This window comes from Neoarius graeffei, chromosome 20, assembly GCF_027579695.1.
Source record: "Neoarius graeffei isolate fNeoGra1 chromosome 20, fNeoGra1.pri, whole genome shotgun sequence".
Lineage (NCBI taxonomy): Eukaryota > Metazoa > Chordata > Actinopteri > Siluriformes > Ariidae > Neoarius > Neoarius graeffei.
In genome coordinates this window covers 8,544,866-8,562,231 of record NC_083588.1, presented here as the reverse complement: position 1 = coordinate 8,562,231, position 17,366 = coordinate 8,544,866, and the positions used below count along the sequence as shown (strand labels likewise).

Below are 17,366 nucleotides of genomic sequence, written 5' to 3'. Positions count from 1 at the left end.
GCCAAATCAACAACATCCCTGTACAAAAAGACCTCATACAGTGTACAGTATTGTACTCTGTAGAATGTCCACAAGATACAAAAATCTATCCAGGTCTCACTAAAAAAATAAATAAACCCACAAATTACAACAGTGTTTCATGTGAGGTTTTTTTTTCAGTTTGTCGTGTAGATTTGAAACTACAGTGCTACATCTCTAACACTGCTGCACATTATACACACTATTATAATCACATCACTGACAAGAACTTTTTATACTGTAGTCTCATTTGCAAACAATAATCACCTCAACAAATCAGTTTGTGTATCATGTGTGAGAAAGTGTGAGAGCATTTTGTCATGACTTTGAAGAGAAGTAGAATTTTTCCATTCTCATGATTCCAGTATCCTCAAGCATTGATAATAATTTGTGCACCCTGTGCTTCCACTGCGACAAATGTATCCAGTCCACTGCATCTTTTTCCCTGAAGCATGTCGGATCCAGTTTGTACAATAGCTGCTATCATTCAAGCTATATCCAGACACTTTACATCCAATGGTCAAAGCCTGTCCAGGCTGGACAATCACATGACCTGGCTGAGCAAAATCAATTGCACCAAATGCAACTGCAATAAAAATAAATAAATAAATAAATAAATAAACAGTCATTTAATTTCTTAAAAATATCTCAACAACAAATACAAAGTCCAACAATGGATACTACAACAGACGTGTGAACTTCCAGGATGCAGTGACGAGCAGCACCAGGGAATAAAGGAGCCACATGGTTGCAGATGAGGCTGTACTGGTCGGATCTGCTCTTTGACGGTCCAGCTTTATTGAAGGAAAGGTGGGGACTGAGTTTGCAGAATGTATGGAAGTGTAAAATGGCAGTTTTTCTGTTGGTCGACAGGATGAAGGGGCTGCAGGATATCATAACATTTACTGTTGTGGTTAATGTGACAGGAAGACTACTGCTGAGGATCATGAGTAAAAATTTACTTTTTTTAACCTTCAACTCTCCATGTTGCAATTACAAGTCTGAGAAAATGATGGTGACTGGGAGTCAGTACATTTAATACATAACACAAAGAATACATAGTACATACAAGATAAACTACAATTAAATGTCACTGAACTCAAGTTGGTTTTTCAGAAACCAATCAAGTCTGATTCAGTGATCATCAAACCTGATCAGTCTCAGAAACTGATTTTAGGAGCTGTTACATGGCTTGGATCAGACAGGCGCCTGTGTAATGGAAACTTCTAATAAACACTTCAGAATGCTTAGCAGTTGACTTTTCAGTTATTTATAATAGTAGATCATATAAAACAGATATATAAAATAGGAAAGGAAGAAGAAGAGAAGACACCACTTCTGATGATGCCAAGAGTATGCGCAATCTGAGTTGTGTTTTAGTGGCTGTTATCTATTATACTCTAAAGGCATTCGCTTACTGCTCGCATCTTCACGTGATTGGCTCAAGATTTTCTATGAAACTTTGTTAAAGCGGGGCGGCACGGTGGTGTAGTGGTTAGCGCTGTCGCCTCACAACAAGAAGGTCCGGGTTCGAGCCCCGTGGCTGGCGAGGGCCTTTCTGTGTGGAGTTTGCATGTTCTCCCCGTGTCCGCGTGGGTTTCCTCTGGGTACTCCGGTTTCCCCCACAGTCCAAAGACATGCAGGTTAGGTTAACTGGTGACTCTAAATTGACCGTAGGTGTGAATGTGAGTGTGAATGGTTGTCTGTGTCTATGTGTCAGCCCTGTGATGACCTGGCGACTTGTCCAGGGTGTACCCCGCCTTTCGCCCGTAGTCAGCTGGGATAGGCTCCAGCTTGCCTGCGACCCTGTAGAAGGATAAAGCGGCTAGAGATAATAAGATGAGATCCACTAAATTTCCCTCACACCTGGAAATGGAAAAAGGGCTGGAATGGGTTGCAACTGTCTCACAGGGCAGAAGTAACAAATATTACTCCAGTGCAGTTAATGGCCACTTCATCATCTCCAGAGACAACAGGTGTATGTGCACATGAACAGCATGAGGACAGAAGACACTGCAGTATATTATGGTGCGAGAGAAGCACAGAGCTGCATGAGGTTTAAGAGCTGGACATCAAATTCTTCATAATATGGAAGTTTGTCTTTTTTCTGTCCTGATCACTTCAGATCATATCAGGGATTTTTTTTTCTCCCAAAAATTAAATATTCTGCCTGAGGAAACAATAAAATACTTGGAAACATGCTGAACATAATCATCAACAGGGTGGAGTTACGAAGTGTTGCTGAAGTTGATGATGCTCCTGGAATTGGAAGAGGTCGCACTACACTGCCAGCAGCCAGCAGAGGGGGCAGCGGTGCACAGTGAGAGCAGCCAAGCAGGAGAACTCCGTTACCCAGAATTCTCCAGGCTGATTAACCTGAACTGCCTGCACCTGCCAGGAAGGTTACTTCAGGCCAACTTTGGATGCAGCCCTTTGTCTCAGCTTTGTAGAGGGGAGACCGGAACGGTATGTCAGGGCTTTACCTGAGCAAATTAGAAAGGAAAAGGAAGATAGAAATAAAGAATTAGAAAAGAAACAAATTAAAACATCAGAAAGAGAGAGATTTCAGGCATGTTATGAAAAAGAGAAATAAATTAACATATAGATATTAAACACAAGTGAAAATTTTTCCAAAGTGCATAAAACACACCCAAACCCTTCCTGAGACCTTCATCTTCCCGACTGTATCTATAAACCCTGCTTGTCTGTTTATTTACCAGTAAAGCAGGACTTTATCACTCTGTCATTGGATCCACAATGAACAGTGTTTTATTCCTGTGATATCACAGCAGTTTGGGAATAATTGCTTTTTTTATGAATTCCAGACATTATGTACTTTTTTATTTGTGACAGTGACAAATAATCTGATGAAACATCCACAAAACAAGTTATTTCCTTTTATCACTTCCGTTAGAGCAGTATCAGCAGTTGGTCCCTCACCAACCTCTCTCTTGTTTCTCTCTCATGAAGTTGCAGCTTGTTCTGTCACTGAGAAACTACAAACCCTTCCATTCTGAAGACTTTCTGAAAAGCTGAGTTACACTTTTACCTCTGACTGTTACAAAGTGCTGACACTGGAGACTCCTTCTCTGAAGGCTAAATAAACATCTCAGCAGAGAAAACCTGACCATGTCAATCACACACATTTTATATCCGTTGATATGGAGTGCCATACAGATATCAACCTTGCAGCCAGGACAACTGCCAGAGCTGCTGTTATAGCAAATTAATCAGCGCCTTCTGACCAATCAGTACTGAGAATTCAACAGCACCATGGTATCAGAGACTTTAATCAACAACTCATTCAGTGTGTATGATGGCACAGAACACAACTGGAATGAAATGGAAAGCACAAGATTTGAAAACAATTTTGGTATTTTTATTGAATGAAGGACATGAGGGAAGAAAACTCTGCTGTGAAACAGGACACAGAAACTGGTCAAAAAAACTGAGTGGCAAGAAAACAGACAAAATTTAGAAGGATTGCAGTTTGTTTGCTTCCAGGCTTCACAGAGCGTTGGCCCTGAACTTGGTCATCCTGCAGCTCTGTCCGTGTCACATCTCTCCAATTCACCTGCTTATTGTGGAATCTTCCAAAACAGTGGTACTTGAATACCGTATCAACATTTTAGTCTTATTTTGCTTCTGTCCCAACGAGTTTGTGTGTTGCAGGCATCAAATTCTAACTTTGTTCATATTCACAAAATATAATTAAGTTGGTCAGTCAAACTGTTGAAAATCTTTTCTTTGTACTTCTCATCTCATCTCATTATCTCTAGCCGCTTTATCCTTCCACAGGGTCGCAGGCAAGCTGGAGCCTATCCCAGCTGACTACGGGCGAAAGGCGGGGTACACCCTGGACAAGTCACCAGGTCATCACAGGGCTGACACATAGACACAGACAACCATTCACACTCACATTCACACCTACGGTCAATTTAGACTCACCAGTTAACCTAACCTGCATGTCTTTGGACTGTGGGGGAAACCGGAGCACCCGGAGGAAACCCACGCGGACACGGGGAGAACATGCAAACTCCGCACAGAAAGGCCCTCGCCGGCCACGGGGCTCGAACCCGGACCTTCTTGCTGTGAGGCGACAGCGCTAACACAGTTTACTTCACTGGAGTGTGGGTTTCATTTCGTTCCATGAACATTGGACAAAGACCTGACTGAACATTAGTAGTCATCTTTGAACACTTTGTGTGGTTGCTTTATTTAACAGAAAAAGAAATAAATCTATAAAGTCTCTGAAATACTGTATATTCAAGCATATATAGGCCTGCACAGGTGATCGCTACATAACATGCGACTGAACTCAAAGGCATTCAACTAAATTTAAGTTCAAGCAGTTTCTTTGTTCTCTTTGAATAAATCTGTGTTGGACTGGGAAAACACATCACATGATCAGATTTCAACATTGTCTCGTGTACAAACTTCTCTCCAGGTGGGGCAGCGAACTTTGATTATCAGACACTAAATCATAGACATCGAGCTCCACGTTTGTCTTTTGTCTGAGGAGTGTCTATTCTTCTAGGAATTTCTCTGTCATCTTGAGGTGAGGACATGAGACTGGTAATATTGCAGATTCTAGGATCAACTTTTTCAGCTCTCTGTCTTAGATAAGGAGTGTCTCGATGCAAATGTCCTTCCCTGTTATATATTTAAGCACTGAAGACCATGAGCTTTTACTTCTTCTGCTTTAACACACACCATGATCTTTACATCCCTCCTGCTGCTGCTGCTGGCAGCCGTACACTGTAAGTATTTTTACATTTGACATTTAATACAGTTTTTCTTCCTGAGAGCTGTTTTTTTTTCCAACATTTAAAATAACTTTACTTTCCCAGGTGTTCACTGTGTTGATCTGATCCAGACCAGATCCACAGTATTAACCCCTGGTCAGTCACTGACTCTGACCTGTAAAGTGTCTGGATATTCATTAACTGATAGCAGCTACTGTACAGGCTGGATCCAACAACCTGCAGGAAAAACTCTGGAGTGGATCACGCTTGCATGTGGTAGCGGTAACACTTACTATAGTGAGAAACTGAAAAGCAGGTTTCAGGTTTCCAGAGATACGTCCAGCAGCACAGTAACATTAACAGGGCAGAACATGCAGACTGAAGACACAGCTGTGTATTACTGCGCTCGTGATCCACAGTGAGACAAATCAACAACATCCCTGTGCAAAAACACCCAGGACTTAAAAAATCAATGTATGAGCAAAAGTAAAACACTCACAATATTATGTTGAAACCTTTATTTTTCTCAGACGTGTTTGAGAACCCTGACTGGACTCTGAATATGATTCTGGGTTTGCTCTAATAAAGCAACAGTGAATTGAGGCGTTTGTGTCCTGCCACACATTAACATACATGACAGTGGTGTGCTGTTGGAGGAAAATCATCAACATTGTGTTGATGTGATGCAGACTGACATGAAGAGGAGTGTAACAGTTCCTGATGTGGGTGGAGCACAGAAGCACGGCACGCGAGAGTTGATGTTTACACAAACACTTTATTTTAGCTTTTCAGCTTGCTTTTCAGCTTCCTTTCACTCACTCACTCTTTCACTCAGTCACTCACTCACACGTGTGTTGTGGTCGGGGAGAGAGCCCCTTTTCTCTGCTCTCTCTCTCCTTTTATGCTCCCTCCCTGTAACCAAACACACACACACACACACACACACACACACACACACACACACACACACACACACACACACACACACATTAACTAACAGCAGGTGGAATGACTTAGCCACTTACATTCCCCGACCCCGCCCTCCATTCACAGACTGCTGCTTGGCCATGCCCCCGCTGCCACATACCCCCAAACAGAGAGTGAAAGGGTGCCCCAGCAGGTAGTATCAGAGGGTGAGGACCACCCACTTGATGGTGAGACACTCCTTCTCGATTGTGCTGTACTTGCTTTCACGCATCGACAGTTTCCGGCTGATGTACAGCACGGGGCTTCTCGCCCTCCACCTCCTGGGACAAAACAGCCCCCAGCCCTCTGTCCGATGCATCAGTCTGCAAAATAAAGGGGAGAGAGAAGTCAGGGGAGTGTAAAAGTGGCCGCCCACACAGTGCAGCTTTTACCTCAGAGAAGACCTGTTGGCACTGCTCCGTCCACTGGACCGGATCTGGAGCCCCCTTTTTAGTGAGATTGGTTAGCGGGCTGGTGATGTCCGAATAATTAGGTATAAACCTATGATAATAGCCAGCCAGCCCCAAGAACTGTCTCACCTCCTGTTGGTAACTCGCCAGCGCCCCTATAACGATCCCACAATTTCCTTGCGCGCTCCACCCGGATGTGACGTGAAGTGGAACTGCTTTAACTGTATCGAGAGCGCCTCGATTCGTCCTCTCGTGTTCTGACTACTGGAGTGGTCGGACGGACTGTAGGCACGCTCGCCTACAGTGTTGAGACTAACCGCTATTGTCTGAGAACAGCCTGTTCAAATTAGTTTCGGCCGAACTTTTGAACGACCCGCTAAGTTTCAGCGATATAGTGGTTTTGATTCTAAACCTTTGCAAAGTTTAACTACAGTTAAGTAGTTTTCCACGCTAAGAGGCATTCGCGGACAGCTTCGCTCCTCTCAGCTTTTTCTCGTCGACGCATCACCGGAGGTTTCTCCTGAAGCACCATGGGCCGGCTAGGCCTCCATCTCCCTGCTTCGTTAGCCGCGGTTGGACGCAACGCGCCGCTAACCTCCTCTCCTCGGACTGCGACCCTCAGCGCGGACATCGGAGAAAGAACTTCCATCGCATTGAGTAGGCACTTGGGCAAATTTTTAATTTGTAGCTTATTCAGATGGTTGTTAGGGTCATGTTTAAGCTTTGAGCTATTTAGCATACCCGCTCAGACACGGAAGGTGTTTGTTTGTTTTTATTGTTTGTTTTGGTTCTTTTTTTTTTTTCTTTGAACTTGTTAGACAGGGTATCTTGCATGATATCTTTCCTTAACTCCATTGCTAGCTTCCCTATCTGATTAGCAGCGCAGCGACAAGTTTGTTATTTTAAGCTCCGAGGCTAGACTGCTACAAGGCCTAGTTCTCTCCATCCAACACATATACACACTCTCTCACTCTCTCTCTCTCTCTCGCGTTGAGTTCTTTGCCTAGATAGTCTGTTGGAAATTGTTGTTAAGTGCAGTGTTTGGATCCAGCTGTAGCGTGGTCAGATTCTCCTTAGCAACTTATTGCTAGCTACCTCAGGGTGATACGCTAGCTCGTAGGCTTGTGTTCTCGACTAGGCCTGCCGGCGCCATATTTCCCGACGCCATTTTGTTACCTCCCTCATTGAGTTACCTGTGATACGACACCTAGGCACTGACCGCCATTTTGTTTAAGCATTGCCAAAGTGGCTAGTCATTAGCATCTGCCCACAGATACCTACACAAAGCACACATTAGCCACAGAGCTAATCCTTTGTTCTATTTAGCTAACATTCCTTTGTTTTAGCTAACATTCCTTTGTTTTAGCTAACGACAAGCTAGGTCACACACACACACACACACACACCTCCACACACACGCGCACACACAAGGGATTCTCTTCTTCTCTCTCTTTCCCTCAACTTTATAGTCCAGGTGTAATTGTTCCATTGTTTTGTCTTGTTATTACCTTTGCCGACATTGAATGTATTTTGAGATTATTATTATTAGTGAGTAGTAGACAAATAAAAGCTAATAAAATTGAATTGCATTTTACTTGTTCCTGTTGTTTATTCACAAGGTCAACTATTTAGAACTCCTTTTTCCTTCAGAATTTAGCTTTTGTATACAACTGGGTTTCCCATCTAATACAGAGCTACCATTAATCTTGAATGTAACCATTCACGGTGAGTATTAAGATTAATAATTTAAGATTTTATGAGACTGATCTTTATTTATAAATTGATTAATTTAATTATCAATTATTACATAATTTATAATTTAATTAATCCCAATTCAACCTACATTAAAGTGGTGCCCCGTGTGAGGAATAGTTTAATGACCTTGTGAATTTCTCAACAATAACTTGTAAACTGCTGTATACCCAAAATCAACTGCCAAGGTATAACACAGATGACTTTAAATCAACTGCCAAGGTATAACACAGATGACTTTAATGGTGAATCATTAACAGTGTGTTAATCACAGAACTGAAATTCAGCTGCCAACCACAGTTAGCTGATAAACTGGTTTAATTGATTAGTACATTAGAGTAATATCTTATCCAAGTACTTAATATTATTAATAATAATAATCATTATTGTTAACTAATATTATTAGTTGAGCTGATTAATACAAGTGAAACATTAGTGAAAACAAAGTAGCTAAGAAACCACATCAATTATTTAGCAACTTGGATTGAATTAAATTCTAACCTAATCAACACCTAGTATTAATTTCCTTTAAGTTAATTAATACATTTCGAACAAAATGTCGCGTTCCCCATCAAGGGAGTCAGAAGGGCCCCTCCTCTCTCTCTTCGACGTTGTAGGCGATTTAGGCCAAGTCCCGGAGGATAGGAGAAATTACTTCTGTGATCTGGACCAAAAGGCTCGCTTTGATGAAATACACATAGCCGTTAGGGAACTTAAGGAGCGTACTATGACTCTCCCAGAAGGGCTACCCAAATTGTTCATGATCTACTATAAGGAAATGGAACATGTGTGTATGACCCTCGAACAAGAGAAAAGAACACTAAAACGACAACTGGCCGAAGCTCAAAGGAGAGCAGAAAGCGCGGAGAGTAGCCTCGTGGGCCTGAGAGCCACACAAGATGAACTAAAGCGCAAAATAGAATACCTCAGAGAAGAAGTGACGCAAGCACGTCGCTCAGATGAGGGATCGGCCAAACCCTCCCAAGAACAGAGTTCCGCTCTGGAGGAGGAAGAACCTGAGCTTAGAACGGTAGATCAGACACCGCACTCAAGCTCAACTCGCGTGAAAGTCGCGCGATCGCCACCTCGTGGCGCTGGGAGTTTTTACTTTACTCCCCACTACACCCCCTCGCGCTTCAATATCGCTGCAGCCTCTAGCCCGCAGAAAACGCCGCGCTACGTACCCTCAGACTCCTCTGACGGAGAGGCCGCCTACAAGCCGAAACGCAGACATAGGCGATATGAGAGCAGCTCAAATAGCGAAGACAGCGAGGACCCCTACGGGTCAAAATCAAAACGCCTTGTCGCAGAACGCAAAACTAGGATCCGCCAAATCGACGTCCTTGCGAAAGACATAGAGCGTTTTGAGCCGGAAAATCATAGACACCGAAGCGTTAATGATTATTTCCGGGAAATCGAGCGTAGCCTCCTGGACCTGCCAGAGGCTACGTCGCATGAAAAGGCCAGACTAGCCTGGAAAACTTTAGGTAGTGGCGTACGAGCATTCGTTGAGACCCTACCGCAGTCAGTCCTCGACGACTACAAGAAAATACATAAGTACTTGAAAGAGGAATACTCGTTGTACGAGGATGAGACTGCTGCGACGATGGGTGCTATTCTGATCAGACAGAAACGAAGCGAACACCCTCGCGAGTACTACCGTCGGCTCCGCGCAGCGTACTTTCAGGGCAGAAGCGAGCCCGGGCTAGAGGAAGATCGCAACTTCAAGTCCCTCTTCCTCCATAACCTTCACCCGTGCATCCGTAACCAAGTAACACTCGCGTGTCGCCAGCACCCCCATACTATGAGAGAAATGCGTCGCACCGCACAACTAACGTGGGAGACGTTCGTCCGACCCACAGACCGCCACGAGGACGATCCCAGAGTCCTCCGTCTATATGAGCAGGAAGGTCAGTCCTTAGGCCTAGAAGGGGGTGAAGCCCCAAACCGCGGGCCCCCTTGGGCGAACCCAAACCCCGGCCACCAGACGTCGAGTCAACCCAAAGGTAACTGGAAAGTTCGACAAGCTGGAGCCAAGGGGGAACAGGGCCCCAAAGCCCACGGGCAAGGTAACCGCAAACCTGGCAGTCACGGCCCTAAATCTCAGAATAGCGGACAGTCAAGGCCCCATCGCAACTCCTCTCGAAGGGAGCGGAGCCCTAAGCTAGCTACCGCTAAACAAGCCAACCAAGAGCCGCTTGGGATGGCAGAACTGAGGACCGAATTAGCACGGGTTAAACAACTGCTGAGCAATAAGAACAGGAAGGGTAAGCCGAGCAAGGACAGGGACGAACCGTCAGCATGACTAGGCCGGGACCCATCCCCACCACCACCGCGTGTCTACCTCGTGGGGTGGGGAAAGGACCCCTGCCCAATAGGCAGCGATGAGTTGAAACCACCCCCTCCGTTAGTGAAGCCTGACCCGCAGGATGCACCCCTGACGCAGTTTCTTGGAGATTTGGTTAGGAAAGGCAACGCCAAGCGTATCTATACCCCAGTGATGGTAGAAGGCAACATTTCCCTCCAAGCTCTCTTGGATACCGGGTCAGAAATCACCCTGATGTGTTCCAAAGTCTTCACAGAGGTTTCTGATGCGCGGCGCGCGCAAGGTAGACCCATCAGAACCGAACGTTGTGACGTCAACTTGGTTAGCTTCACCCAGAATCAAGCACCAGTAACAACCATTGCATGGTTAGAACTCACCTTCCAGGGCATGTCCATCACTCACCCCACTTACATCTGCTCTGTTGGGGTAGAACCGTTCCTCATTGGCCAAGACCTACTGGATAGGCTAGCGCCCCTCATTGACTGTCGTCGTGGGCAACTGTGGGCCCAGGTCGCGTCCCCACAGACCCCAGATCCTCGTCGTCACGATCGAGCCTGTTGCGATGAAGTTAGCGTGGAGGCTACTCCACCGATAGCTGAGTCAGGGCAGGTCCCCGAGAACCTCGAGACCACTCCGCTCCACCCTGAGCCGAGTCAAGACGTACCAAACTCAACCGACACTCTTCTCAACCACAACGCGCTTGATGGCCACCCGTCTTTCCTTTGCTTTCTTGGCGAATCTGCCCCAACCAGGTACTACCCCTGGATATCTGGCAACATTACTGTCAACGGCGTCACGGCACCTGTGGTCAGGTTAGCGCTTTGGTCAGAGAAGTCAGCCATCAGCCAAATGTGGTTTGACATAGTGCGTCAGAGCACTCCTTCCCCTGTCTTTGTGCAGAAGAGCCACCAGCTACTGTCAGCCGAACAACCCCAGAGCCCCATCAAAGCCACGGGCGTCTGCGCCGTGTCGCTCGCCATCGGTCAGAGAGAATTCCTTCATTTCTTGAGTGTCGTCCCCGGACTTCCTGACCCACTGGTCATTGGGGCAGACATCTTGGTCAGACTGGGAGCCCACCTGGACCTAGTCAACCGGGTCATCTGGACCCAAGCCGATGCTGCTAAGCACCCGTTCCAAGCTGACCCGGAACAAATGCGGTCAGGACAAACGATTCCCCAAGCCTGCCATGTCGCTAGCGAATTTGACGTTGTCATTCCCGCTAGGACTGCTGGTTCCCCTCTTAAGCTGGTCATCATGAAAGACCAACAGTTTCGTAGCTCCCAGGCGTTCTTCCAGCCTCTCAGATTCTTCATGGAGCTCGATTTAGCCGTGTGTGGGATTCCGCTGCTTGAAGTGAGTCATCGTTCCGCTTACCTCCTGGTTCAAAACTCCACGCGGGACGCCATCACGATCCCCGCCCGTCGGCCTTTAGGCCTTCTGATAGACCAGGCATTCCATGACTTTGAACTCACCATTCCAGTCATCGGTGAGCTGCGAACGCCGGACACTCATTCCGATCCAGTGGAACCTCCCTGGATCACTCTTCCTTTCCACATGATCCGCGTCGAACCTCACGACATGCTTCGCGACGAGCGCATAGTCATGACCAAAACTAACACCCCGAAACACATGCTGGTGTACGCTCTTGCCACGCAATCGAGCAACAACACCCCTGCAACTGAGGTCATCGATTCAGCTCTAGGTGAACCGTACCCAGGCTTCGAACGAGAAGTTCAACAACAGCTGGTGAAAGCTGACAGCCTGACCACGGACGCCCAGAGACGACAGCTCCGTGAACTGTTCTACGACTTCAAGGCGATCTGGGCGCGAGATTCTAATGACTGCGGAGTCACAGACATCCACACCGTCCAAATCCCAACAGATCCGAACGCTCCACCGACGTTCGTGCGGCAATACAAAATCCCGTTAGCCGCATACGACTCAATACAAGAAACACTGGACACTCTGCTGGAAAAGCAGATCATTCGCGAGTGTAACTCGACTTACAACTCCCCCTTGTGGCCGGTGCTGAAACCGAACGGCAAGTGGCGTCTCACCATTGACTATAGGCAGCTGAACAAGCAAGTGCCCTTGTCAAGATGGCCCATGATCCATCTGGATCAAGAACTTGCCAAGGTGTAGGGTGCAAAGTTCTTCTCCACCGCCGACGTGGCGAGTGGATTCTGGACCATGCGCGTGGATCCAGCTGACCAGCACAAGCTGGCCTTTTCCTTTGGGAACCGCCAGCTAACTTTCAACCGATGTCCGTTCGGCTACGTGAACTCCCCCGCTGAATTCAACATCTTCTTGCATAAGGCAATGAGCGATGCCGCAGCTCGTGGCAACTTGATCTATGTCGATGACATCCTCATTAGGTCACAGACTTTTGATGCACACCTCGAAGAGATACGCCATGTTCTGTCTCAGCTGTCCAGAGCAGGAGCGAAGCTCTCTGTCACCAAAGGGCAGTGGTGTCGCACCAAAGTCGAATACGTTGGACTGTGCGTCGGGCCAGAGGGCATTGAACCCCAGTCGGGGAGGGTGCGGGCTATCCAAGACATCGAAGCCCCATCCAACGTACCCGAACTCAGGAGCTTCTTAGGGGTCTGCAACTACTCCCGACAGTTCATCGAGGACTACGCGGAGATAGCACGACCGCTCACCGAGCTCCTCCGAAAGGATAAACCCTTCCAGTGGAGTGAGCCTCAAGAACTCGCGTTCAAGAGCATGAAGCAGAAGCTCTGCGCTGCTCCCTGCCTCGCGTATCCCGACAAAGACAAACCGTTCTTCTTGGAGGCTAGTTTCTCCACCCACTGCCTGAGCGCTGCACTGTCACAGCAGCATGACAAAGATCGCCGTGTCGTAGCATACGCCAGTCGGCCCCTCAGTGCTGTGGAGTTTAAATTTTCAGACTGCGAAAAAGCCCTGCTGGCCACGGTCTGGGCCGTTGAACACTTTCGCAGTTACATTGGTGGCCAGAAGGTGGTGATAGAGACCAATCATCAACCGGTCTCGTTCTTGAACCACCAGAGGCTGAGAGAGGGAAGAGTTTCGAACAGTCGCATCGCAGCTTGGATGATGGCATTACAGGGCTACGACGTCGAGGTGAAGTACGCCCAGAACCACAAGATGGCGCTTGGCCGAGGCCTGGCGGAATGCCAGCATTGCGACTGCGAGAATAGTCCGGATCAAACCGAACTAACAACCGTACCTGCTCTCCCCTCCGACCACCACTACTATGACGAGAACGTCTGCAAAGACCTCCCCACCGCTTACATAGATGGATGCTCATTCCATCATGAACGCAAAGTCCAAGCCGGTGTCGGTATCGTATGGGCGAACGGCCCTATACAAGGGAAATACCAACACCGACTCGGGGCTAAGACTAGCCAATATGCGGAGGTAGCAGCCGTGCTCATCGTCCTGCAACAAGCTGCCCGTGAGAACCTCAAGCGGTTAGTCCTCTGCTCTGATTCAAATTATGCCAGGCATAGCTTCGTCTCACACTTTCCCTTGTGGAAGGTGAAGGACATGAAAAACGCAAGGGGCAAGGAAGTGAAACACTCCGAACTCTTCCTAGCATGCGATCGACTCGTAACCGAACAGGGAATGTGCGTCTATTGGAAGAAGGTGAAGGGACATTCTCAAGTCCCAGGACCTGACAAAGTCGGTAACGATGAGGCAGATGGCCTCGCCAAAGCGGGAGCCGTAGACGGCCCCCTTTGGGAATTCCAGCCGTCATGGCTTCCCGAGACGCCACACCATAACGTAACCGTGATTACTCGCCGACAGGCTAGAGCAGGTCAAACTGACGCAGTACCCCAAGCAGGAACAGTGCAACTCGGCCGACTGCCTCAGGATGCCGACCTGGTGTCTATGCAGGAAAGGGATCCCGTGATCCACCAAATCTGTGAGTTCCTTGCGGACCCCGTGGCGTCCCCAATTTCCCCACAAGAGTTGCAACAGTCCCGAGACTTAAATCACCTTCACAATCTCAAAAACTGCTTAAAACTTGAGAAAGGACTCCTGGTGTACACACCACGCAACCAGGGACCTCCCCGGTGGGTCGTGCCCACAGATCATAGGGGGGTCATGTTGCAGTACGCTCACGACAGCCCGTGCGGGGGCCATAGGAACGCTCAGGCGACCTACCAGACACTCCAACAGATTGTCTATTGGCCCTTCATGATTCAGGACGTTACCGAGTATGTCAAAGGGTGCTTGATTTGCTGCCAATTCCGACCAGCCCAACCGTTGAACCGCGCCCCACTGCAAAGCAGAGGCATCTCATTCCCCTGGTCTAATCTCCAGATAGACTGGGTCGGACCAGTGCCGAAATCGGCTCGAGGTAATAAGTACCTCCTGACCGTCACTTGCGCGTTCACGAAGTGGGTGGAATGCTTGCCCGCCCCAAACGAAACCGCAGAGACCACCGCTCTCCTTCTTATGAACCATGTGTTCAGCCGTTGGGGTTTGCCCCTATCCATTGATTCCGACCGAGGTACTCATTTCACCGCAGAGGTCATGAGAGTGTTGTGGGAGATGCTCGGAGTCGAGGCAAAATTCCACATCGCGTATCATCCTCAGTCTTCCGGTCAGGTCGAACGCGCCAACCAAACCATCGTGAGCATGCTTCGCAAGTATGTGAGTCACCATGGCAAAGATTGGGACATCAAACTCCCTCTGGTGCTGATGGCCATTCGGTCCACTCCTCACCGCACCACCGGAGTCACCCCGTTCGAAATGATGACTGGCCGTGAAATGGTTCTTCCCTTACACCTCCTCTACCGACCAGAGGACCTAAGCGTTGCCACTGCGTACACCGCACACCAGTACGTCACCGACTTGCAACACCACTTGCAGGCCACATTTGCGTGGGCCCAGGAACACCTCGAAAAGAGTGCAAAAGGACAGAAAGCTTACTACGACAGAAAGGCGACACACCGTGAGTACGAAGTAGGCGACAGAGTCCTATACTTCAATTTCACCAAACCGGTAGGAGTAGCCAGAAAATTCTTACCCCGTTGGTCCGGTCCTTTCGAAATCGTCGGTAAACTGTCCCCCGTCGCCTACCGCATCAAAACTTCGAAGCCCAGCCAGGCGCCTTCGTATAGATGGGTCCATAGCAACCAAATAAAGCTTTTTGAGCAGTCCACACTCCATAGGGGGGTGGACAAACAATAAGTTATAGCCTGCCCAACTTAGTTGCATGCCTCTCAATCCATAAGCGTGCATCTATAAGTAACCACCCTTATTACCACTCAAATCGGAATAACAAACTCCTGTATGTTGCAGAATGGCCCCTCTCTGGATCCTCGGCATCTTCCTAGTCCTGCAGACCACATTGGCCGGTAACATAGTGGAACCAGGTCCGCCGAGTGGCATTGTTCTCCAAGATGCCCCAGGACTGCTCCTCACCAATTGCCGCGTCCATACCCAGCGCGTGTACACCCGCCTCGATCCTTGGGACGTGTACCGTAAGCATTTTAGATCGCCCACACAAACAAACCTCGAAACCGGGCCTGACTCCGAGATTGGGTCCAACATCGAACACGCCAAGCGTACCACAGTTCACATGCTCGAACAGTTACAGAAGTTCATAGTCACTGAGGAGGAACTCAGCGGCAAAACACGCCCTAAACGGTTCCTCGGAGGACTACTTACTGCTGCATCCGCCATTGGCTCTCTGTTCTCAATGGGCCTCTCTGCCATTAACACCGTTAGCCTGACCGCGGTCAAACGAGAAATGAACATTCTTAAGGAAGAAATGCCAGAAATCCAGGGTAGACTACTAACTCAACAGGAGGAGCTGCAGGGCCTAGGTAAAACCCTGCAGGGAACCATACTAACCGTTAACATGCATTCTACATTAATCAAGAACACAGTACATGCCGTAGACAGGCTAGCGACAATCATGAGAAGCGAAGTCAAGTATGTCCGAGTAATCCGAGACCTAATGCAGGACCTGATGAGAGAAGTAAGTAGCTCTCTCAGCACCCTGAGTGGAGGTAAAATCCCACCATATTTGATACCCCTCAGCATGGTTGACAGCATACTCCGATCTACTACCACGACTAACGTTTACTCATCACAGATTCATCTGGCTTATAGTCTTGGCAGTGCTATCCCCATTTTTGTGAACCCTCAAAACCTAGAAATAGGCTTCATCCTCAATCTCCCCGTTATTGAACGGCAAAACATATACAGAATCAAATCTGTCCTTAATGTAGGTTTCTGGAACAACGACGTACACGTACGTTTGCAGACACCTCCCACCATAGCCTATCATGATGACAACCCCTCTATCTATCTCGTCCCTAACTTAGACATGTGCACCTCTACCAAAGATATCCACTGGGTCTGCCCCAGCAATCCCTTTATCCGAGACACCACAGACCGTCTCTGTGGATTGACAAAAGTCCCCGAGCAGAAGTGTGCAGGCAAATTGTCTATTAAAGATGAAGGAATAGGAACTAGAGTAGAAAGAGCTGGTAATCGGTGGCTAATCAACACTCCCCAAACTGAGATTCTGGTATCATATGATCAACATAACACTGCCACTAGAATGAAGATCCCTAACGAAACCTCTCTCCTAAGTGTCCCACTAGGAGCCACTGTTCACGTGGGTGACATCACCCTCCATCACCTTAGCGCTGACCAGTATGAGACCGAGATAGAAATGCCCGATGCCTTCCCAGGTCACGAACTTGAGATAAACTCCACCCTCCAAGCACAACTACTGCTGGAAGGGACCAAAACCGTGCAATTCGATCTTAAGCCCACTGGCATTGCTACCACTTTCTTGAATAACCGCGCAAACCCTTCGTCCGATCAAGGATCTTTAATAAGCCGAATTGCGCTGGGATTTCTAGCTAGCGGTTGGGTTATCACAGTCTTCATAGCCATCACTCTACATAGGTACATACTGACACTACACCGCAAACTGGACAAAACGATCTACGCACCTGAGAAATTAGATCGTGGCATTGTCCGATTCTCCATCAGGCCTAAGGCCTCCACTAACTTTCTTGAAGAGTAGGCTTGCTAACACGCTAACTAACCCCTCTTTTCCATTTTCCTTTATGGAGTTTTGATTATTTTTGTTTGCTGTGTGAAATATTGTATGTAGAAGGTAGTTAAGTAGCCATA

The 17,366-nt window shown here is 47.7% G+C and overlaps 1 gene segment (V, D, J or C); it reads left to right on the top strand.

The window, feature by feature from the left end:
* Positions 1 to 4,732: 4,732 nt before the first annotated feature.
* LOC132868347 (immunoglobulin heavy variable 2-70-like) lies at positions 4,733 to 5,170 on the top strand (the record flags this gene model as incomplete). The annotated part of the segment is given in 2 exon segments: positions 4,733 to 4,778; positions 4,869 to 5,170. Coding segments are annotated over 2 exon segments (348 nt in total), but the record flags the coding sequence as incomplete, so codon positions are not given.
* Positions 5,171 to 17,366: the final 12,196 nt, after the last annotated feature.